The 24,763-nt window shown below is 40.5% G+C and overlaps 2 protein-coding genes across 3 annotated transcripts in view; one reads left to right on the top strand and one right to left on the bottom strand.

Annotated features, from left to right (window-relative positions):
* The window catches only part of PTDSS1 (phosphatidylserine synthase 1), a 67,359-nt gene extending 61,387 nt beyond the window's left edge, over positions 1-5,972 (bottom strand). The window contains exon 1 of the mRNA XM_080909363.1: positions 5,689-5,972. Within this exon, the coding sequence (XP_080765489.1) occupies positions 5,689-5,867 (179 nt within the window). The 5' untranslated portion in view covers positions 5,868-5,972. The remainder of the gene's footprint in view (positions 1-5,688) is intronic.
* Positions 5,973-6,304: 332 nt separating this feature from the next.
* MTERF3 (mitochondrial transcription termination factor 3) lies at positions 6,305-23,216 on the top strand (the record flags this gene model as incomplete). 2 transcript variants are annotated; one of them, XM_080909496.1, is made up of 10 exons in its annotated part: positions 6,305-6,538; positions 6,770-6,883; positions 7,439-7,562; positions 9,023-9,397; positions 10,951-11,103; positions 13,632-13,821; positions 17,444-17,591; positions 17,930-18,001; positions 19,356-19,517; positions 23,022-23,216. In XM_080909496.1, the coding sequence occupies exons 4-10, from the start codon at positions 9,079-9,081 to the stop codon at positions 23,214-23,216; spliced, it is 1,239 nt and encodes a 412-aa protein (XP_080765622.1). In that variant the 5' UTR covers positions 6,305-6,538; positions 6,770-6,883; positions 7,439-7,562; positions 9,023-9,078. The 2 variants fall into 2 exon arrangements, with proteins under 2 accessions (XP_080765622.1, XP_080765623.1); XM_080909497.1 differs by lacking the exon at positions 6,770-6,883.
* Positions 23,217-24,763: the final 1,547 nt, after the last annotated feature.

Here is a 24,763-nt window from a genome sequence, read left to right as displayed (position 1 = left end):
AATCTCATTTCAAGTTACTGGAAAATGGGATGGCTCAGTGGATAACAGTTTCTGTGTAGCACTGCAACCCTGAATTCAATCCCCACAACTCACAGAAGGGCAGAACTGACTTCCCAAAGATGTATTCTGACCCCCACATACTCACCTCAGCATATGTGCATCCCTCCTCCCAAAACACACACACACACACAGACACACACACACACACACACACACACACACACACAGACACACACACTTGGGATCAATACTAAGGATATAAAATTAAAGCCGGATGTAGTAAAACATGCCGGTGATCTGAGCACTTAAGAAACTAATGCAGGAGACCAGCTTGGGAAACATGGCAGTTTCAGGCTAGCCTAGGCTACAAAGGAAGGCACTGTCTTTTTAAAAAGAGCAATAATAGTAATAACAACAACAACAGCAACAACAATTAATAAAAACAAACCTATAACCTCTAACTTTTGGGAAACATTACTGAGCAGAACCACATGTGCTCTCTTAATGGGAAAAGGTTGTGAGATGACACTAAAATGGCAGCTTTGTATTTGCCTACTTAGGAAACAAAGCTGTAAGAAGACAATGAGGACTTTAATAAACTGGAAAAATCCTGAACAGGAATATCAAAGCAGATCAAGCTCAGGTGAAAGATGAGAGGACAGGTGAAATTAGTCATTTGAGCCCTGCCAGACCACAGCCCCACCTTCGTACTCTGGCGTGCCTTTCTGGAACAGCGAGATGTGTCTCCTACACCTACGGCAGCTTCCAGGAGTTTATAAAGGGAACCAAAACACACAGCAGGGCTGCCCAGCCAGCCTCAGGGCAACCTGAGCACACAAGGCCACACTTCAAGAGTCTGTCTTCACTAAATTCCAAGTCATGGAGAAATTTAGCCTTGGATTAAGATGTATTGACAGTTTCCAGTTATTCTTAACAAAGAACTTTGCAAAAAGGGCCATTCTTAGTGAACTAGACTCAATCTATAGTCATCAACTGTGTTCTGTCCCTCACTGAGCAACCTACCTGCTCTGTGCATAAACCACCTACTCAGTGTTCATAACACTTTAAAGTGGAAGGTGATCATAGATACATCTTATTGATGAGTCCTGGTCCTAGGTACAAGCTCTGCCCTGTGTAGGAGCTGCATGGTGCTGTGTTGAGGGACACAGTCTCTAGATGAAATATGCCAGCTGTGTGACCTTAGGCAGATCATTTAGCTTTTCTGTGACTGTTTTCTCCTCAGTTAATAAAGACAAGTCACAGCTCTACTTCATGGGATCCTTATGAGGATGACATGACTTAGTGACTACTTAGAGGAGTGCCTGGCACAAAAGGGTCCGCCTTCATTAGTTCACATGCCTGGGCAGTCTTGTTCTCATTTCTCTTCATCTAATTAGTGCTACGGTGGGGAACTTCAGAATGCTGGTTGAGGTCTCAGGCACTAACACATGAGCTTGAGGAGGCAAAGCCCTCTTCTCTCTTTCTTAAACCTATAAAGATAACCCAGGTGAGCTCAAGGATGTCGAAGAGTTAGACTGAATGGAATAGGCACAGCTTAGCTGTTGAGCAGTACTGAGCACAAAGCCAGGACCAAGGAAGCAGACCAAGTGAGCTGGACCAGTCCTGGTTTCTAGACTAGCTGAAATCCAAAAACAGCTAACTCCTGTACACAAATGGAGAGCTATGAGGATTATATCCTAAGATAGACTGTGCTATGTCTGGAACAATAAACAAGTATTTGAAAGGACCAGTGTGAATTAGCACCATTTACAGAGAGGCCTGAATATATAATCTATCAGGGTAAGGTACCATTGAAATAGAAATATCTGAGTCATCCAAGTGTCTATTCATTACAGATGACCTCAAAGAAACATACAGCTCTACCATCTAATAGGTTTATAATCATATTAGGAGGGAAAACATATATTTAAGAAAAATATTTAAAAGATGCTTATTTAATCCTAATTTTAAAATGATTCAAGTAACTGGGAAACAAAAATGGTGAGGACCAGTGTTAACCGTTCTTCAAATGCAACCTAACACAATGCAGCCTAACAGCATTCTGTGTCTAGGGTTGGTCTAGTGTTGGCTGTATGTTTCTTGAGCCATTACTACAAACCATTAATTAATATTGCTGATGCCAGAGACATCAAGGTTTCAATTACAGAGAGAATAAAACATCTCTATAAGAAAGCAGGACCAAGACAGCCTCATTAGTAGTGTAGGGAGGCATTTTCTATTGGACCTTTATATGCTAGTAAAGGAAAAATTAGAAAAGCTGGCAGAAACCCCCAGAGAACCATAGAGAGGGTCAGAAATAAGGCACAAGGAAAAATGAAAAACTGGAATTTCCAAAGCTGGTAAAGGAAATTAAGTAAAAATCACTACTCAAAAACAAAGCAAACATCTGTCCACCCTGCCCCTTGTCTATCCTCTTAGTTCCATATCTGGAGAAAACAGGGGCAAATGAATTAATAATCATATAGGTTCAGCCATTTGCACTAAGACAATCTCACCGACACAGGGAACAGTTTCTGTTAGCACATGGGGCTGACAATTCACTGCAACCCTTCCAGTCATGGATAACAATGGCAGGAGCATGTGTGATTGAAATCTTGGGTTCATTTTGTTTTGTTTTTGAGACAGTCTTACTTGGCTGGCTTGAAACTCGATATGTTAAATGACTGCATTTAAAACAGGGAAAGAGAAAACAAGTTTCCTTCATTATAAGACCCTCCTAGTAAGATTCAGGGGTGATATAGCATGCACTCAGTGATCATAAGAACTTCTCAATAGGTACTATCTCTGAATGGTTCTGCCATCTTCCAATAGCAACATCTTGTCTTGAACCTCCCTTCAGTAAGTACCCTTGAGTGATACTCAAACTGAAGAACTATCTAACAGAACTCCTGGAGAAATCCAACCTTACTTCAGACTTTTGTTTGAGGTATCAAATCCTTCTCAATCTAAACTCTTGCGGGGTATTCATAGTGCATGATCTCATCCAGCACTGTTCTTACATTCTGGTAATACAACACCCTCAAAGTATTCTATTCTCTTAGATAAGTAATCTTTGGGGAGGAAAAATTAAGCCTTATTTTAAAAGTTTGATTGAAGGCATTGCACTGAATATTGTCTAACAAACTTAAGTTTATATAAGGTAATATAGACAGTCATTACAAAAACAGCACAGTGTGTGTGAAACATTTTTATTTAAGAAACCATTACTTTCAGTCTACATGGAGGAAAAAATGAGCTATTATTATAATATTCCACTTACATGGATCATAAACTATCAGAAAATACAGATACTAGTAATTCTTAATTCTATTAATTATGCATCTGATTTTATGTAAAGTAAATGTGCAACTAATTCTTTAGTATGTAATTTTTTATGAAATTAGCATAAAAAATAAAATTGTTATAACTTTTAGAACGGTCCATAGCTCAAAGTTCAGGTGATGTTTATTAAAAAATTACTTTTCAAAAGCTGCTATATCTGTACTCATTTTTTATACTTCCCTGCCACAATGCATCAACTAGACAGAATATGACCCAAACAGGGAATTCCAGAACATTACTTTCTGCATTAGAAAAGAGAAAGACAGTTAACTATATTTTGAAAAGGGCCTACAATAATTTTAAAGACACACTGTTACAAACAAATTATGAATTCTGCTTTTCGTCATCTAAAAGAAAATAGTGCAATACAAAAATATATAAACTAAATGATATATAATAGTATAGGGTTTTTGTCATTTTAAAAGAACCCCCTCACCACTCTTGTCACATCACACCTATTAAATGAAGTTAAATTGAAGTTAATGTGAAACAAGCAGGTCTGTTGCACAAGGCTTGTTTTCTAATACCTCTACCTTCTTTCTCAATTCCAGAACATACTCTATCTTCTCAGCCACAGATATAGTTTAGGAAGGATTATCAGACAATGAAAGGATGCTTCTTAACCTCTTAGTCCAGTGCCATGAGATTAGCCAAGATACAACTATCCCAAAATCAATTCTCGTGACAATCCTACGAGGCGATAATATGGATATTTTCACTTTGTGCACAGAAGAGCAGACTGTACACAAATTAGGTGGCTATACAATTTCTATATGGTCAAATCTGTTGGCAAGATGAGTAATGGATGGTAACCGTAATGAGGCTCTAGAGTGAGTTCTCTCCAAAGCTAGAAATCTGACTGGCTGGATGCGATAGGAAAGGTCTGGTCTGCAAGATAATAGCATACTTTATGGTAATGGTAGTGGCACCCCAAAGTGAGAACAACTGCTACCTACTGTTTTTATGTTTGAAGTGACTTTGATTATTGGATGTAAATACCAGGAAAAACTGTGTGTGGTGGTCCACGATTATACTCACAACATTGAGCTAAGGCGGGGGAGAGGGCTCAAGGGCAGTTTGGGCTATCCAGTCTAATCCTATCACCAACACAAGGGGTAGACACTGAAGGCAGCATAAGCCATGCATCCTACTCAACAGTGCACAGGCTCATTCCTAATCCTGAAGTGAATACAAACTTTTTATTCATTCTGCAGGCATGGACCCTCACACTGAGAACGAAGTTAAATAACTTCCCTAAAATCACAGCCAGTTTTGAAACCAACTGTCTTTCTTGGAGGCCACAATGGTGTGGTGGGTACAATATGACTCCCCTCTCTTTAGAAAATGTAATTCAGATGCTATAAATTATAAATGGAAATAGGGCTGTGTATGCTGTAGGGGCCATTGGCTCCTTAGCTGAGGTCAAAGGGTCACAGATACAGTACCTTTGTAAGGTACAAATATACACAGCTCTCAGAAGTCATGTGTGTATGTTTTAGGTTATGTTTCATGCGTTTTGTGTGTTTTGTTTAATATGGCTAGCATTCTCTAGTCTCTAGAGAGCACACAATTACTAGACACTATCTTCTTTCAGCCAGTGCATTAGAGATGCATGAGAGGGTAGGGTGTGCCCCTTGTGATGTGTGCTCAGCCTATAGAGTAGGGTGCTTTGGAGCTGATGGGCATTGGCCTGTGCTTGATGGGAGGTGTCTACTGGGATGTGTGTCAACAGCCACTGCTGGTGCTGTGGCAGAGGTGGTGTTTGAGACTGGGGGACGAGTTATGCTAGATGACTGTGGAAAATGTATGTAAAAGGTACTGCATTGAAAAAACATGTGAAGCACCTCACATGTGCATTGGTGTGTGTGTGTGTGTGTGTGTGTGTATGTGTGTCTGGTGATACTGAATACCAGATGATTTTCCTATATACCAGGCCTATGTATGGTGTGTGTTTTATGTGTGTGGTGTGAGTTGAAGGAGATTCAATTATGAAATGATTTTGCGAGGAACCGACCACAGATGAAGTGGTTATGGAGCAGAGCCTCCTAGTAGTGACAGGGAACGATGCAGAGCCAGGGGTGTGGGTGACCCAGCTAGGTGACCTGCATGAGCTCCTGGTGTGGCACGACCTAGTGAATTAGAAAGATGGGATTTGGACATGAGGGGTGGCAGGTGGACTGTAAGCCACGCGGTAGGCGGGGAAGCTGCGTGGCCCTTGTGTCCGTGGGCTTGCACGCGTGTAACAGCTACTCACTTCCTCATTACCAGCCACACCGGGCCACCCTCCCCTCCCCTCCTGTCCCCTCTGGCCCTTCGGTGCTCCGCGCGACCCTAGGCCAGACTCACCTGGTGAAGGCGAAGTACATGAGGCTGATGATGGTGAAGCTGAGCAGGGTGATGGTGTGTGGCCGGTAGAAGAAGTCTATGGTGATGTCCTCCACTTGCTGCTCGTTGATCATGCGGAAATGCATCCTGTAGTTCACATCATCCTTGCTCAGAGTCCTGCTCCCCACGCAGGACGCCATAGTTCTTCTCCCCGTCGTGCCGCGGCGCCCGAGGCCCCGGCCCAAGAAGGCTGGGACCCCGGCACTGACGGACCGCAGCGACGAAGCTGCCTGGCGCTGGGGCCGGGTCTTGCACCCTGAGAAGGTGCTAGCACAGGGAAGGACCCGCGCGCGAGGGCGGGGTCGCGGCGCAACCACCGCGGCCCCGGGAAGGGGGAGAGAGCAGCCTCAGGCGGCCCGCCCTAGCAGGGCGACATCGCGGAGTTCTCACCCTCCCCACTTAACCGAGGTCACACGGATCCAAGCCGGCGGCGACCAGCCTCAGGGCCTGCAAGATCCCGGCGGGCTCTGTGTGCGCCCTCCCCGCCCGGTGGCGTCCCCTCCGCGCCGCGGCGGATGGTCTCGCCCATCCGAGCGCAGCCCACGTGGGCGGCGGCGCCGGCCGAGCGTGGCGAATGGTAGCTTGCGGGGCGATGGTGCGCTGTACCCCGGCGTGGGTTGTGAAGCAGGAGCGCGAAGCCGCCGCCCGGCTGGGTTAGGGTCCGGCCTACCTGTACCCAGCAGCGTCCCGTATCGGTGACCCGGAGAGGAGGTTCGGGTTCGAGCGGTGCGTCCCTGAACCTTGTGGTGGAGCGCCGCCGGGCCTGGAGGATGCCCCGGCTTCCTGCGGAAGTCCTGCTCGGATAAAGCCGGTGGGTTCAGGGGTCTAGGGACGGCTGCTGCGCTGCTGAGAGGCCCTTTATTACGAAGTGCGCCTTTGATCCCCGGAGCTCAGGATTAGTTGTAAAGATCTTGAACCTGGAAAAGCCTGTTTCGGCTGTTGTTCCCGTTCCTAACAAAATGTCCGGTACAGCCGAGAACTAGAGTACCCTACTATGAACTTGAAAGATTCTTAAGGATCTTTTTCTTTTGTCCTCTTAAAGTACATCCCGCAAGGCGTTATACACGAATGCACATCTTCACTCATTTCTGAGTCCCGTGTGCCTGTATTTGTTCTGGACTCAACAAACTGGAGCCCTGGAAAAGACCCTGGGAAGGTGGGTCTGGAGAGGGGGCGGAGCTGAGCTGTTCTGCACCGTCTAAGGTCACTGGCATTGCTAAGACGGTGAAGTTCTGAAGGGATTCACTGGCAAGTAAAAGCGGAGGGTAAACATTAGTCTTTTGCACTCAGATCTTTGAATGCAAGTGGAATTTAACAGAGTCTACTAAGCATGGAAAGGGTATCGATTTTAATTCTGGACAGACTCCAGAATGAAATTGGGAGTTGTAAGCACCCTAGAGCTCTTAAACAAACCGTTTCATTGTAATCCCCAACATTATAAAAAATACTTTGGTGCTGAGATTGAACCCCAGGCTAGACTGTACGTCTGTGTGTGTGTGTGTGTGTGTGTGTGTGTGTGTGTGTGTGTTCTAGCACAGCATAGAATAAAATCATTATGTGGAGAATGGTGTTTGAGCCTCCATCATCATGGGCTACAATGGCATGTTCAGTCTTGAGAGTCACGCTATGACCTCCATGGGGGTATGTGTTTTAAGAAAGCTTACTTTTTGTGTTGAACCACAGTGTTCATAACTGTCTTTGCCACTTGTAGGTTGAACTGCCTGGCTGTGCTGAAGATTCTTTAGACGTTTGGTCTTGTCTAGGCGGCATAACTTGATACCACTTTAATGCAGCTATTTTGGAAACCAGAGGAAGTTTGGGGGGAAAACTGACAGGTTTGGAACCCCCTTTCCAACTAAAATTTAGCAAAAGTTGCCTATTTCACATGTTATTGACAACATGGCCCTTCCTTTGTTACTTTAGGAGGAAAGATTTGCCTTTGTAATATTCTTAATAAGCATTCAAAAACTATAAAATTCCAGATTAAGTATTTGTTCCTATTCAAGGCATAAAACTAGCTGAATACATTGGCTAGAGAAACAAAACGCAGGGGCATAAGTAAGAGTTAATTAACAGTTATTTTTTTTTTGTCTGTTTAGTCAATAATTTATAACATTTCCTGAGCATTCTCTTAGTCGTTTCTTTATTTGAGCCTGTCTCACACTTGGAGCTCTCCTGCAAGCCTTGAACTTTGAGCAGCCCTGCATCAGGCTACTTAGTTCTGGGATTACAGTCATGACACTCCTTTTTATTTTTTTTAAGATTCCCTTTTTTTTATTTATTATATATAAGTACACTGTAGCTGTCTGCAGACACACCAGAAGAGGGCATCAGATCCCATTACAGATGGTTGTGAGCCACCACGTCGATGCTGGGATTTGAACTAAGGATCTCTGGAAGAGCAGTCAGTGCTCTAACCACTGAACCATTTCTCCAGCCCTCCAGCCCTCCATGCTCTTTTATGTGGATTATTTTAATCACTCATTTCTTTCTGCTGTCTTGGTTTTGGAGTTGGTTACTTGTTTGGGTTTTGTTCTTTTTCTTTTCTTTTAGACAGTCTAAATACATTGCTTCATCTGTGTCCCAAGAGTAGAATTACAGGAGACATTCACTCCCATGCCCAGATGCTCCCTGTTTTGACCCTTTCTGTTTGAAAGCTTTTTTTATTTTCCCCAAGCAGGATTTTACCAAACCAGTTTTGTTCAAGTCTCTTTTGAAGAACTGGGTCTCAGACTCAGTCAACAGTTTCACTGTTCTATTTAGCAGTATAACTCATTTAAGACAGTGGGTGTCTTTTTATTTACTAATTTATATGTATAAAATACATTTTAATAACTCAGTATTACAGAATTCTGCAACATATTTCCTAAACACACTTCAAACCACAGTTTTGTTGGTTTTTTTTTTTTTTTTTTTTTTTTTTTTTAATGGACTAACAGCTGATCTGGTTCTGTTGTAATTTGAGCATTTACAAATGATTGGGTATTTTTTTGTTGGTTTTTTGTTGTTGTTGTTGTTGTTGTTGTTTAATATGATTCTTTGTTTTTAAATTGTAAGGCATGTCTTTACTTTTCCAGTTTGGAACTTCCTGTTTTGGTTGATAGCTGAGACCACCTGTTTTTCTGGCTTTTGATGTATAGGAAATATTTGACTACCCCAGACATATTTACTTATGTCCTTTATTTTTTGGAAGTAATTTATTACCTATTTTTGGTTTTTCTGTTTGAAAACTGTTTTTAAAGATGTGAGTAAATTAATCTTTCCTTCCTTTTATGGTTGTGTTTTTCCTTTGTAGACTAAAATCTCCAAAAAAAAAAAAAGAAAAAAAAAGAAAAGGAAAGGAAAAAAAAAATGGCCCTGTTAGCCCAACAGTTACCCAGATGGTTCAACTCAGTTAAACTGAGCAGCTTCATTAAAGCCACACAAGTCACAAAGCACTCTGCAAGAATGGGCAAAACACTGTTAACTGGTTTCTCAGCTCGGGCTCTGATGTCCTCCGACACTTGCCTTCACCGGTGGGGAAGTAAGACTCACAGGACTTTGTTCTCCTGGAATGGTTTCCAGTCTGCCAACCCAAGTAGGAAAGAGAGTTCTGCCGAGAGCACTCTGCTTCCTTCAGTGAGTGAGCAAGAGAAGATGCCTAGTCTTGAATCTGAGCTGCCTCTGGAAGGTAATTCTGGGCACAGAGAAAAGCCCCCTTTACACAGATAGTTTTGACCATGCTGCATGTTTACACAAGACTCCCCCATTTTGCATCCTGTTTTGTACCAGGCATGAGGAGGAACAGTGTTGGTTCCATTCATTTAGTTCTATTAAATTGTTATCTTAAATAAATTCCTAGGCTAATTAATTTGTGTCAGAATATTTTATAGCTGAGTGTGTAAGATGTTTGTTTTCTAAATGTTCTGTCTTGTAGCTTCCTTTGAAAAGTGTCCTTTTGGCAGGAAGTAGAATTATCAGGGTTTAATTGTTATATTCATCTTTGGCGTATACAGTTTTGACATACATGCTTAACTGTGTAAGAGTGATTAAGTGGGAACAGGTATGTTACACCTCAGATTTCCCTTGAATTGCTTTAAAGTCAACCCACTTTCCATGCCTACTGCTATAGGAATTCTGCTATAGGGGAGGCAGGGAAGAGAAACTGACTATGAATGGAAAAGGATAATTAATAGAGTAAAATTAATACAGTAGCCTGGGTTCCTTAAAGTGACAATTTCAAATGTCTTCCATACAAAATTATATTAAAACAACAACAGAGAACTCCATATTGGGGCAGACTAGCAAAGGATTGCAAGTGATAGGAACATAGACATTCTCTTAAAAAGAGTAATCTGGAGGTAATGGCATTGGATCAGAATGAATAAATTCAGAATATCATAACTTTAAAATGTGTATTTGGGGTCATTTTAAAAATGTGTATTTTTAAAATCATTTTTTCAGCCACGTTTACGAACCATGGTGAACCCTGTGTCTCACAGTGTGGTTGAAGATCAGTAGATCTTTAACATTCTTACCTGTGGATGAAAAATAAAGAGAAATAGTTTTGTGCCTTACCCAGACAAGGTGATTGAAACTTGTAATCCCAGCATTCAGGCGAAGGATTACCTGGGTTTTGTTCATTGTTTCAAAAATAGATTGAATACCTTGAACCTCCCCAACAAGCTTCTTATCTTAGAGGAACAGTAGTTATTCTCTCTAGAACATTTAGATCTTGGGTTATTTGTGGACCTCTGTGGTGTGAGGTCACCACTGTTAGGCCATGCTGGCTTCATACTTGCTGTACTCCTCTTGTCTCAGCCTGCACAGTGGAATGCTGGGATTACGGGTGTGTGCTATATCATGCTAGGCTTAGACTTCATAAACACCTACTCCTGGAATAATTTCAGTATTTAAGCAATGAAAGACACAAAGTAGGGATGATAGAATATTTATGAAAATAGATTTTGGGCTGTTTCCTTCTTTAAGATTTATCTTTATTATATATATGTGTATGGGTGTGTGCAGGTGAATGCAGGTGCCTATGAAGCCTACAGGCTGGTATTGGAGGCCCTGGACTTGGAGTTAAAGGATATGAACTGCCTGTTGTAGGTGTTGTGATCTGAACTGCAAGGGCAGTACTTGACTGCTGAGTCATTTATGCAGCCCCTTTGTGGAAATGATTTTCTGCATGTCCATGACACTGCTGACTCAGTTCTCTCTTTCTTCATGACTTCTGCAAAGAACTGGATGACTCGCCTCCATTGTCTCCGTTACAGCCAGTTTCAGAGGAGGAGGCTATTCAGATTCCTGCATCCTCTCTGCTGCCCCTTTCCTCCTTCACACTTGCAGATTACATAGACCATTCCAAGACTCTGCAGAAGCTAGTGCAACTTGGTAAGTTTCTAACCCAGCTGTCAACCCTCTCACACGATGAGTTAGTCTGTTGACCCGTGGTGTTCTTGGTTTGCCATGTTCTATCCCCTGACCTGCTTCCCGGAGCCCACCGCCCTCATCTGGATTATTCTCTCAATCTGTATCATGACTGCTGTATGCTGGCTAGCAGATATCCTTGAGTCTAGGTAATGAAAGGCAGCCAGAGCCTTTTATTGCACACTTCCATTTGGTCCTGTCTGTAATCTAGCGCTTTGTTTAACCTGTGTCTTTTTTGAGTCTGGGTTGGCAGTTTTACTTGATTTTCTTGGGAATGATCTTAGGGGGTGGACAGGAATTATATGGGTAAGAGATTGAAGAATCCAAGTTTCCCACATACAGCCATACATAGTTCCCCATTTTTAGCTGGTATCCTCAGCTTCGACATCTTAATCTCTAAGGACTCCAATTTCTGAGCCTGTGAGGTTATTATTGTTGCTTAATGGGTATTGAGTATTTTCATAGTTAGGGTTTCTATTGCTGTGACACTATGATCGTGGAAGCACTTTAGTTAGGACTGTCTTACAGTTTGGAGGTTTAGATGGGGCATGGCATGCATGCAGGGGGACATGGTGCTACATCTGGAACTGCAGGCAGGAGGATGAGAAAGTCACATTAGGCCTGGCTTGAGCATTTAAAACCTCAAAGCCAACCTCCAGTGTGACTCCTCCAGCAAGGCCACACCTCCTAATAGTACCACTTTCTGTGGTTCTGTGGGAGCCATTTTCATTCAAACCATCAGAAATATTTCTTCCTCAAAATACCTGGAGGTAGAAGTGTTTGAGATTTGACACTTTCTTGTGTTTTTTGAACTATTTTCATAGACTTTACCAGTTGATCATCCAAAACCTAAAAAAAAAAAATCAAATTCTAAAACTTTGAGTGTTTCACATTCTGGTGGTGTCCATTTGAGTTCTTATCTGTGGGCCTAACTGATAAAACCAATTTTACATTTCTCATTCCCCATATCTTGGAAAGCTGGTTTTGTTATGTTTGGTTTTTTAATCAGAAAAAAAGAAAAGAATTACATATAATTGAACTGCTGAAAGGATGCGTTTCAGATGGTGATATAGGCTAAAATCAAAACATAATACAGGTATAGAATTAGAAGCTCTTTGGTTAGGAAAGGTAGTAGAGTATCTAATTGACAAATATGATAAACTGGATGTTAATTGTACATCATACTTTGTAATTTACATAATTGTTATGGTTATACTCAATTTATGTCTGAGAGAAGAACCATTTTTTATTGGACAGAAAAGGTGAGATGTTTGGCATTGGTTCTAATGCTTTGAATTAATCCAGCCCCAAAAATCAATTATCTGCATGTTCAAACTCTAAACATCCTTGTACCAAATTTGATTTTGATTGATCACTAAAGACCACCAGTGGCTGGGCAGTTAGACTGAGACAGTACCTTTGGATTTGTTCATGCTAGGAACTAGAGAGGACACTCACCATGATTCAGTGGGAGACAGATAGATTTAAAGCTGCAGAAAGAAAATCATCTGAAATGTAGGCAAGAAGGAATATGGTCCCCGGAAGGGCTGCCCAGAAGCATCTTGGGCAGCTAAAACTAGGGGGCCACCAAGGAGTCAGGGCAACAAAGATAAAATAAAGAATTAGAACATGTTAAGCCAGGATTACAGAGGGAAATGTGTGCTAGCTGTGTGTGTGTTTCATTTGAGAATCCAGGTAGCTCGTAGGCAGGTGCAGTGAGTGCATATGACCTGCCAGGAGCAGATCAGATTAACTACTGTTAAATTATTGAATTAAAATATCATCACTAGTGTGTGGTAAATTGTTTTAGTTCATTCTGAGTTTACTTTCTTGTCTCTATTCCATCTGGTAGTGTGATGTGCGTGAGTGTACACATACTCATAGTGTCAAAAATTTAGATTTTTAATTATATTTGTTTCTAAAATTGGTGAATGGATATGATTTTTTGATTGTGGATACAGTTATTATTTCATTACTTTTATGAGACATCTATTAAGGTGCCTCTAGAAAGAATTTTAAAAAGTGGGTTTTGTGGGACTGTGTATTGAACTTGTGGGGTTATGTATACTAACAAACACTACCAATGAACTACCTCTCTACCTTTTTTGTTTTCTTTTATCTTTGTATTTTAAAACACTTTCTTCAAATTTCACCATTGACCATGAACTCACCATATAACTCAGGCAGGCCCCAAACCTTATAGTCCTCCTGACTCAGCCTTCTGAGTAGCTATCGACATGATTTAGTGACTTTGTCTTTGGGGAAAATTTAAGCACATGTTTTTGTCTTCCCCTCTACACTAACCTTAACATATAGATGCTATAATTAATTTTAATTCATTTCTGTAACCAGTTCATTTAAAAGTACTTTAAACTTCCATTTGTCTACATTAGTTCTGTCTTTAAAAGATTATTCATCAGTAATTTTTTCTATATGAAACTAATGACTGAATAAGAAATTATTTTCAAACAAATTTGTTTCATTTGTTATAGGCGTGGATTTGTCTAAGATAGAAAAGCATCCAGATGTAGCCAACCTCCTTCTAAGGCTGGATTTTGAAAAAGACATTAAGCAAATACTGCTGTTTCTTAAAGATTTGGGTTTAGAAGATAACCAACTGGGACCATTTCTGACAAAAAATTATGCTATTTTCTCTGAAGACCTTGAAAATCTTAAGACCAGGTAAAGTTTGAAATGTTTCCCACATAACCTAGGAAGTATTTATGGAAGAATTATTTATATATGTGTGGGAAACTTTCTAGTCTGCTATTCAAGGATATACTGGGTGAGTATGATGATTTGCATATGCTTAGCCCAGGGAGTGGCACTATTAGAAGGTGTGGCCCTATTGGAGTAGGTGTGTCACTGTGGGTGTGGGCTTTTATACACTCATCCTAGCTGCCTGGAAGCCAGCATTCTGTTTTAACTCTTAGCTCCTCCTTCACTCTGCCTCCCTGGATGTTGCCATGTTCCTTCCTTGATAATAATGGACTGAACCTCTGAACCTGTAAACCAGCCCTAATTAAATGTTGTGCTTATAAGAGTTGCCTTGGTCATGGTATCTGTTCACGGCAGTAAAACCCTAACTAAAACAGTGAGTATCAATGGTCTATTTAGTTATGAATTTCTGATATAAAGAGTATTTAAAATAGTTGTTTTGTCAACCATAAATTATTTTCACTTTTCAACTTACTGATGAGTTTTATTGAAACATTTTTCTTCAGAAACCATAAATTTTTTTTCTCACTGTTTCTATTAACAAATAATTAAGCGTACACTTACAAGTTGGGCAGATTATGAAAGCATGGTCATTACTGTTTTTTCTTTCCTTTTTTCTGCTTGGAAACAGGGTCGAACTATATTATCCTGACTAGCCTTGAATTTACAACCCTCCTGCTTTGGCCTTCTAAGTGCTGGAATTAGAGGTGTGTGTCACCATGCCCAGTATTTCTAATTTTTGATGGCAAATATTTAGCATTCTTTGAGCAAATTGTTTAATAATGATAATAACATACTTTAATTATGTTATCTGATAAATTGAAATTCCCTTTGTAGTAATCATGATTCTCTCAAGAAGAAAACTGGTAGCCTTTTAATATATATGTATTAGAATGGATTATAGGCTGTGATATAGATAGTCCAACAATGACTGTAATGTGACCAAAAAGCCAAAAATGCTTTAGTTGTTTGATCCATGAGGCTGGACGTCTCAGCAGTCTTAGCCTGTTGCTGGAATCTTGCAGAATCCTGGAGAGTTGGTGGTCTTAAGTATATGTTAGACTCCTAAAGAATTTGGCACTGATACCATGGAAAGAATGCCAAAGCAACAGGATAAATGTACTTCTTGTCATCTAGAGTAAAGGTAATGGACATCAAAACCAAAAGTTTCCTTCTAGGTCTTTATGTAGGCTGCTACTAGGAAGTGTGGCCTAGATTTAAGGTGGGTCTTTCTCCCTCAAATAATCTGATTAAGAAAATCTCCATACAAGTGAGCACCCAGAAACTTGGTTTAGTTGACTCAAATTGACAACCATGATTAGGTATCACACACTTTCTTTGACTGGTAAATAATCTTTTCATCTCAGTCAACAGTTAACAGTCTAAAGACACTGTAAGATGATATTAACCCAGAACAAGACCTGGCCCTGTTGTCATGTTAATGAAAACTTCACCACCTCAGGCACATTGAGTTTCCACTACTACTCAGTTTACCTTGTTACCCCCCAATCACAATTACCACTCATGACTATTGGCATCCACCTCCAGTGAAACACCAATACCTCTCAGTTCTATCTTTAACATCTCTCATATCAGACATTATCTCAATCTTCACCTGGGCTACTTTGCCTCTTGTCCTGCCAAGATAACAGCAGTATTCCTCTCCTGATGCCCAGTCACAATCCCTCTACAGTGGTTTTCAACATTCCTAAAGCTGTGACTCTTTAATACAGTTCCTTGTGTTGCCGTGATACCCAATCATAAAGTAATTTTGTTGCTACTTCATAACTATAACTTTGCTACTGTTATGAATTGTAATGTAAATATTTAATACACAGGTTATTTGACATGTGACCCCTGCTGTGAAAGGGTCATATAGTCCTCTGCCAAGGGTTGTACCCATATGTTGAAAATCACTCCTCTAGATTGTCCTCTACACTGGTATTGAGAGCTACAGAGGCCTAGGCAGTTTTTTGAGCTAATAATTAATGCTGTGAAGTAGGGGGGGAAAATGGTTCAAAAAATCCGTATTTCTTACATTGAACATCTTACATAGTTAAGGCACTGGACTCAGACTCCTGTGATAGAAATGATCATGACACAGAAAGGAGTGATTCTAAAAACTTCACACCCAGTATCCTGGCTTCAGGTACAGATTCCTTTACCATTCAAAGGCCAGTGGGCCACATTGCTCCACATTCTTCCAGGAAAGCATGAATATCAGACAGTAGGGATCAATTGAGAGGTTTTGTCATAATTATTACATAAAGCGTAGAAAGTTTGGGTAATTTACCCAAGGTTAGACACACAGTATAGCATAAATGGCAAAACTATGACTCTAACCAAGTCTGCCAAACTCCAAAGTCCTGACTACTTACTGTACTTACTAATATAATGTAGTATCTTTCTATAATTAATTCTGTGAAAGAAATCTGTATTAAGGAGGCAAAGTTTCTTATTCAAGTTGTCACATACTTTTAGTAGCCAGAGAAATGTGTATTAGAGTCTTTGTAGAAACTTCATGTATAGACTCACAAGAATATATGGTAAACAAGATACAATATGTAGTTAAACTTGGATTTTGACTTGGCTAGATATAGCAGTCTCATTTTCTACAATATCCATAATCCAGAATTATTTTATTTTCAATGAAAATAATTTAATGAGTTCTTTGTAGAATTTCCAAAATGAATAAACTGCGTATTAGTTATAGACATGGTGGTGCAGACTTGTAATCCCAGCACTTGGGAAACTAAGCTCAGAACATGAAAAGATCAAGGCCAGCCTGGGCTAGGTCATAAGACCCTGTCTCAAAACCACAAATTCTGTCTGGAAACAGATGACTCATTGGATAAAGTGCTTGCCATCCAAGTGTAAGAACCAGAGTATGGATCCTTAGAAGCCATATAAAGCCTAATGCCATGGCACACGTTGGCAGTATGGGAGGCAGAGACTAGAATCTCCTGGAGCTGAGACCACAGCTAACCTGGCTTTTGTGGCTGTGAACAGAGAGACCTTGTCTCAAAACAAGGTGGAAGGCTGGAACCTCCTCCTGATACTGCCCTCTGACTCCCACATGTGCACCAAGACATGTTCATGCCCCTTCCATCATACACTATACTATATTTTAATTTAAAGATACACCCAGAGGTATATTAGAATCATTTTCTGATTTAAAGTAAATGAACACTGATCAAATTTTGTTTGGTGTTTCTCCTGCAAAAGTGCCTATATTTGAGCTATTATAGAGTATTCTTATTGACCTTGTGAGGGAATTATAGGATACTTATGTTAAAAAACACTACTTTAGCACTGAGTAGACTCAGAAGTTCACATGTGTGTGTGTGTGTGTGTGTGTGTGTGTGTGTGTGTGTGTGTGTGTTCATGGATACACATGTAAATATAATTGACAATAGATGGGCGTGGAAATGAGAAGAGTGGGGCTGGAAATTATGTAAATACAGTACTCCCACTTTCTGGAGTAACATTAATACATATTTGTACACACACACATATATATATATCCTGCTTTATTTCTCTAGGAAATGTTTATAATGCATATGCATGTATTTTATCATTTCTCTAGAGTAGCTTATCTACAGTCAAAGAAATTCAGTAAGACAGATATCACACAGATGGTCAGGAAGGCACCGTTTCTGTTGAGCTTCTCTGTGGAAAGACTGGATAACAGGCTGGGGTTTCTTCAGAAGGAACTTGAACTAAATGTGAAGAAGGTAAGAAAAAGCAAGTGTAAGGAAATGCCTTTCTTCTGTTAGGTATCTTTAAATGTCATGTTTCCAAGCCCTGGCCGACACAGATCGTATTACTCATGATACTTGTGTACAAAGGTGACTTAGCCTGAGGAGGCTCTATCGAATTGCTTCCTAAAGTTTTGTTTCTGTGTCGGGTTTTTTATCAAACCATGGTGTCGATGTTTATTTTGAAGATTCCTGTCATTTATTTGACTGGGGGTCATATTTTGAAGTTTGGCTTAGCATTCCTTATAATGCCTTAGTTTTCCTAACTGGTTAAATATGTTGGTATAGTGATGGTAATTATGTTTTAACTATAGACTAGAGATCTGGTTGTTCGTCTTCCAAGGCTACTAACAGGAAGTCTGGAGCCTGTGAAGGAAAACATGAAGGTAACATATCTTGAAGCTATTACTATACTTGATTAAGTTTTGTTTTGTTTTTTTGTTTGTTTGTTTTTTGACGAATAAATACTGCTGTTGTCATCATGCAAAATCCAAAAATTTTAGCAGAAATGTGTTTTGTGTTTCTGTGAAAGAAACCTGTGTCTTAAGGAAGCAAAGTTTCTTGCTCAAGTTGTCACATGCTCTTAAAAGCTAGAGAAATGTTTTTTAGAGTCTTTGTAGATACTTCATAAAACACAAAAATTTTTAGCAGAAGTTATTTCTAAAAGTCACAAATGACATTTTATTTCAGCCAGTGTTTTTTTTTTTTTTTTTTTTTTGCACATGCTACCTAGTGTACCTAAATCGGGCACCTGCAGACATTAAGTAAGGAATAAATGGGACCTGGAAACTGCTTTTTTTGTCACCTGGTATAATAGGCAATGTCTGCTTCTTGGCCATGTTCCCGTTCTGTGAAAACATTTTTGACTTTCCTATAGTGGTTCTGACTTGGCTTGTTTGCAGACTCCACAGTGACTGCCCTCACTTAACTACAACTATGCAGCTGCATAACTGACCGAGACTCCCAAGCTGATAATCACTGGAATTGTGGGACACAGTCACACCGCTGGGATCTGTTCAGGCAGTTGTCATAACGCTCAAGCTCCCCTAAGCTTTAATCTGCTGGCTGGAGAGATGCGAACCACTGGACCTTCAGTTCCAGGCTCTCCAGCCGTGATTGGGAGATGGGTCTCCAGAGCCAGCCTGTTCCTGGCAGCCAAGGGCAGGGTTACTTTCCCTTGTGTGTTTCACAGCGTAGATGTCCTGCCACCTGCACTATGCACCTTCTGTCTCCCTTTCTCCTGAGGGTACTGTAGACTGGATTCAAGCCCACAGGCCTCCACTGGAGCTCAGAATCAAACAATATATTATCTCTCAAGATGGCACAGAGTCTCTGTATACTGCCGTGCAGATGGACAAAATGGAATTCCTTATTCTGACCCTTCTCCCTAAGGTCCAATGGGAGCTTCTAGTCCAGCATCTTGTCTGGAAGTCCAGCACTGATTGGTTGTGCCAGTCCATACAGGCCTCCATTCTCCATAAGTTATTCCATCTCAGGGTGTTTGTTTGGTTTGTTGTTTTGGACCTCATGACAATCAATGCAGAGACACCCTTCCGTGGGTTAAGGAGTATGAAATTTGGGTGATTCGAACCAGTGTGAGCCACAATCCTTTCAGGGATACTGGTATAAATGTGCCCACATTTTAAAAGTTCATTACTTTAAAATTTGGAAGGATGGTACCAGCATAGTACCAAAAGGCCATTTCTACTCACGACTCTCAGGAAATTTTCTTTTTTGTAGGTTTATCACCTTGAACTTGGTTTTAAACATAATGAAATTCAACATATGGTCACCAAAATCCCTAAGATGCTAACTGCAAACAAAAGAAAACTTACGGAGACTTTTGATTATGTACACAATGTGATGAATATTCCCCACCACATCATTGTCAAGTTTCCACAGGTAACATTATCTCCGAGCTGTCTCAGAAGCTGCCCTTGTCTTGGACTTAGGCTGCCGGATGTGATGCTTCTATGTGTAGAAAGTTGACAGCTGCAAGTCTCCTGAAGAGACTTAAGTGAATTTGCCCCTATAGCTTTTGCCTACAAACATAGTCTCTTGGGTTTTTCTCCATTAAATTAGAAAATACTGTTTCCTTTGTCCATGGTATAGAGATGTGAAAAGATACCTTGACCTTAGCACACTCTCAGAATTACATTGCATTCAGTCTACTTCCTTCCCATGGAGTAATGTTTATTTGCCCAACATATTCTGAGTGGCCCTTATTACAGGTTGCTGCAGCCACATTAGAGAGAGTATAGCAAGCTGAGAATTGTGTAACCTTATGGAATAAGTCTAAATAATCTTCCATGAAGGAGCATTAAGAGATTGTTGTCTCGTAGGTTGTTGAATAATTGAGATTGAGTTACATGAGATCTGACTTCGTCCTGTTCGGTGGGGTCCAGTCATTCACACTAGGAATGGATCTTCTGCCTTGGGCTAAAACGTGTATGAGCACTAAGGTTACAGAACTCAGTCACATGAGCCTTATAATCTAGTGTGAGAGAGAAAGGTTGAAAATAAGTTTACATGGTAGTAGAATCTGGGGCAATTAATTCAGTGCAGAAGAGGGAAAAATCATAGAAAAATGAACAACTGTTGATTGCTTAGTTCTTTGCAAATATGGACTCATTATAGTTTTCCTTCCAACAATTATCCCTATTTGACAAATGAAGAAAACAAAGGGACAAAATGGGATTCCTGTCTGCCACTGGCCCAGGAATCATCTCACCAAAACCTTCAGTTAGTTTTAAGATTGTGCGAGGCTGTGGGCATGTCATGAGGATTGGAGTCTGCCTGTCTTGATAGTTGTTAATTTCTGAAAGTCTTCCTCTCAGTTTCTCTGCAGTCAAGTATATTTTTTTTCTTATGCTGACACTTTTTTCCATAAGGTCCCAAGAAGGGTTCTAGGCCAGCATCTTGTCTGGAAGATCAGCACTAATTGGCTTGTGCCAGTCCATACAGGTCCTTCTCCATGTTATTCCATCTCATGTTCTGTTTTCTGTGGGCCTCATGACAATCAGTGCAGGGACACAGAGGGATGTTTTGTCTCAGAGGCACCAGCAAGTTAGCAGCATTGTTTGCTTTGCTCACTGTTCTCAAGGCTGTTAGCTTTCCCCACTTGTTTTTATTGATGTCTTTCCACGCGTACAGTTAGCACTTTATATCCTCTTTTGGACACTGGGAAAGAGGCCTAGAAGTATTTGCCCTTTGGAGTGCTTCACAGTGTCTGAAATATAGCCAAGAGAAGTGCTCTGGTCCACCTCTTCAGCAGCCCTAGATCCCCATGTGCAGCCTGTCATTCCAGTGTGGGCCCTTCCCCTCTTGTCCCTTCATCTGTACAACAGCAGGCTCTAGGCACCTAGCCAGCTCACGATTCCTCTGTCAAATGACTGTGCTCTCCTTAGTCCTTGGGGGTTTTAACATTAAAAAGCATGCTTTTCCTATTCACCCCCAGAGGAGTCAGCCTTATTTTATTTTGATTTTCAATGGGTACCAGAACTTAAAAATCAAAACAGAGACACTTTAATACTTCACAGATGATAAAATCCTTTTTGCAGAAACATCTTAGTCTCTAATGTAGGTTCTCAAACCTGACAGATAATCTAAACTCTAAATAGCTTGTTAAATAAAATGTCTGGTTCTCATTCTCAAGTTTCAGATTCTGTCGGTTTCCAGTCTCCACATAGGATCGGAGTTCTCAACTGGAAGCAGGGATATCTGGAAGGCGCATAATAAATAAACGCAAACTACTTTTCAGATACAAGCTGACAGGCAATTTTTCAAGGCTTAAAGTTCCCCCCCATACACACACACACACACACACACACACACAAATACAAACACACACCTTATGCACATCTCACTCTCCACTTGCTCTTCACATGCTCACACATGCTCACACATGTCCTCACATGCTCACACATGTTCTCACATGCTCACGCATGCTCTCTAGCCTTTTTCTTGCCCCAGTCTTTTATTGATACCCCAAAAGCAAGTAGAAAAAAAAAAGACATTGTATAATCATTACCAAATTAAATTCAAAAGAATAACCACATCCCACAAAGAATTAAGAATTACAGTTGTTCCTCTAAAGTTTCAAGCTTTTCCCTATTCCCAGGCCTGTAGCCAAAATAATAATAATTGCAAAGTTATCATTTAAATTTTAACTTTTGATTTATTATACTTCAGAGCTCAGCGCTCCAAAGTTAGCTACTTGCATTTTCCTGTGAAGCTCTAATGATAAGTGACATGGGCAAATCTGTCAGGCAGTGGCCATAAAGAATCAAGTTCACCCTTAACTCAGTAGTTCCTCTAGCTTTCTGTTCCTGTACATTGCACACAATAACTCTTCTAAGAATCCCAGTCTTTTTACCTAGTTTTACTAATATATAATTCACTGTATTCTATACTTTCTTATACAGGAGCCACTATCAAATAACTTTTCCAAACTTTCTTTGCAAGTCTACATTAATCTGCAACTACCATTGTGCAATTATTACATTGTTTCCAAGTTGAGAACACACAGCATGCACCTGGTCATTAGACCTACGCTGTGCTGAGCCCCTGTGCCTCAATTTCCAATTGTTAAAGAATCATTACATCAAGGAACATCTAATTTCACAGAATTCACCAGAGCAGAAGGAGAAAGAAGTAGGAAAGGCAGATATAGTAGAATAATCATGCACACCAAGGCCAACTGGAAAGCAGTCACACACAAATGAAAGCTATACAGACATTGTTCAGGGTTAAAGTCAGGACAAATGGGAACAACTGTTTTTTACGAAGAGCCGCCATGGGCTACTGAGATGTCTCCATCCTGGCCTGCTGCAGGCAGTCCCTTATTTCAAATGGCAGGTCCCCTGGAGGGATGAGTCTCCTGCTTCTCAGGGTCCCAGATGTCATCCTTTTTCACATGGAGCTGCTGCTGGCAGTCCCTGTCATGGTATGCTGTCCCCAGCAAGATGAGGTTACTTCTTGGGTGACCCCAAAGCCTTGCTCTTCTAACATGCTCCTGTATCTCAGAAGTCATCATGTTGACTACCCTCCATGAAGGCCGCCTATAATTATTCTGCATTAGTTTTTAGTCCCTTTTAAATAGGAATTTACCTTTATGTTTTAAAAGATGGGCTACTGCCCTATAGCCCACAATTTCTGCCCAATAGCTCAGGTCATTGGAACTTAAAATGTAGCCCAGGCTGACTTTAAACTTAATAGTCCTACTTTGTGTTCATCAAGCTCTATGATTGCAGGTGGGCAGCACCATGTCTGACTCATCATTTCTTATTTAGAAATGTGTGTGCTGGAAATCAAACATATAGTCATTGTCACTAACTTATTAAAATAGTTAACCAAGTAAGTTGGTTAGTATTTTGGCTTCTTATTGTAAATTCCTTTTTTTTCCAGGTGTTTAATACAAGAATATTTAAAATTAAAGAAAGACACTTGTTTCTTGCCTACTTGGGAAAAGCACAGTATGATCCAGCAAAAGATAACTATGTCTCTTTGGACAAGTTCGTATCTCTTCCTGATGAAGTATTTTGTAAAGAGATCGCCAAAGCTTCAGTAAACGATTTTGAGAAATTCTTAAAAACTCTTTAATTTTTTATAAATATTTAAATATATTCTTGTAAAGTAAATATGTACATGAAATAAATGTATTTTTAAAATAAATGCCTCTGCTTTCAATATTACTATCATTTTTTTCTCATAATTTCCTTTTTAGGGTAACTTTTTGGTTTGGCTTTGGCATTTGTTGTAATAGAAAAAATGATATCATTTTCCCCCTTTCCTCCCTAAAGATGATAGCTTCTTTTTATTACAGTAGTTAAGTGCATAAATACATTTATAAATGTGCACACACAAATATATAAATACGGTCTTCCGATTCTTTTTGTCGCTCTGTGTATTTGGTTCCAGGGCTCACCATTCTGCATTAGCCAACTGTCTTAGTCATTTTTCAGTTGCTGTGAAGAAACACCATGACCAAGGTTGCTGGAGACAGCATACCATGACAGGGACTGCCTGAAGTAGGCTGGGATGGAGATATCTCAGAAGCCTGCAGCAGCTCCTTGTAAAAAAAGAATGATGTCTGGGACCCTAAAAAGCAGGAGATGCATCCCTCCAGGGGACCTGCCATCTAAAATGTAGGCAGAGATGGAGACAATAGCTCACAGCAGCTCTTTGTAAAACACAGTTGTTCCTATTTCTCCTAACCTTAGTCCTGGACAACAGCTGTATAGATTTCCTTTGGGTGTGACTTCTTTTCAATTCTGAGTCCCATGACCTAGGGGCCACTTATTGTTGGGGTCCAACCTCGACACAGGATCAGAATTCTCAACTGGAAGCAGGATATCTGGAAGATACATACTAAATAAACATAGACTTCCTTTGGGGTGCAAGCTGACAGGTAAGTTTTCAAGGCTTTCAAATTCTCCCTCTCTTTCGATCTCCCTCCCTCCCTCCTTCCCCCCCCCCCACACATGTACACATGCTCTCGAATTCAATCGCTCGCTCGCCCGCTCACTCGCTCAGTCATTCACTGGCCTTTCTCTTACCCTAGTCATTTATTGATACTTCAAAAGCAAGTCGGAAAAACAAAAGACACTACATAATCATTGCCAAATCAAACTTAAAAGAACAACCATATTCCACAAAGAATTAAGAATTACACTTGTTGCCCAGTTTCAAGTTTCCCCTATTTCCCAGCCTGTGGCCAAAATAATAATAATAATTACAAATATATCATTATTTAAACTTTAACTCACTATACTTCAGAGCTCTGAGCAAGGTCAGTTACTTGCATTTTTTTTTTCTGTGAAGCTCTAATGATGAATGACATGGGCAAATCTGACAGACAGTGGCCAGAGAATCAAGTTCACCCTTAACTCAGTAGTTCCTCTAGCTTTCTGTTCCTGTACATTGCACACAATGACTCTTCGACGAAGAATCCCAGTATTTTGACTTTTTTTTTTTTTCAAAGATTTAGTCCATCACTGTATGAAGTATGGCACCATATAGGCAAATCTGGTGCTGGAGTAGCTAAGAGGTCTATATCTTGATCCAAATGCAGCAGGAAGAAACTTGCATTTCATACAGAGCAGAGACTGAGCATATGTATTACCTCAAAGCCCCACCTCCACAGTGAC

This window comes from Micromys minutus (genome assembly GCF_963924665.1).
Source record: "Micromys minutus genome assembly, chromosome: 33".
In the NCBI taxonomy this organism is placed as follows: Eukaryota; Metazoa; Chordata; class Mammalia; order Rodentia; family Muridae; genus Micromys; species Micromys minutus.
The sequence above is the reverse complement of the archived record's forward strand: the minus strand, read 5'-3'. Positions and strand labels throughout refer to the sequence as shown.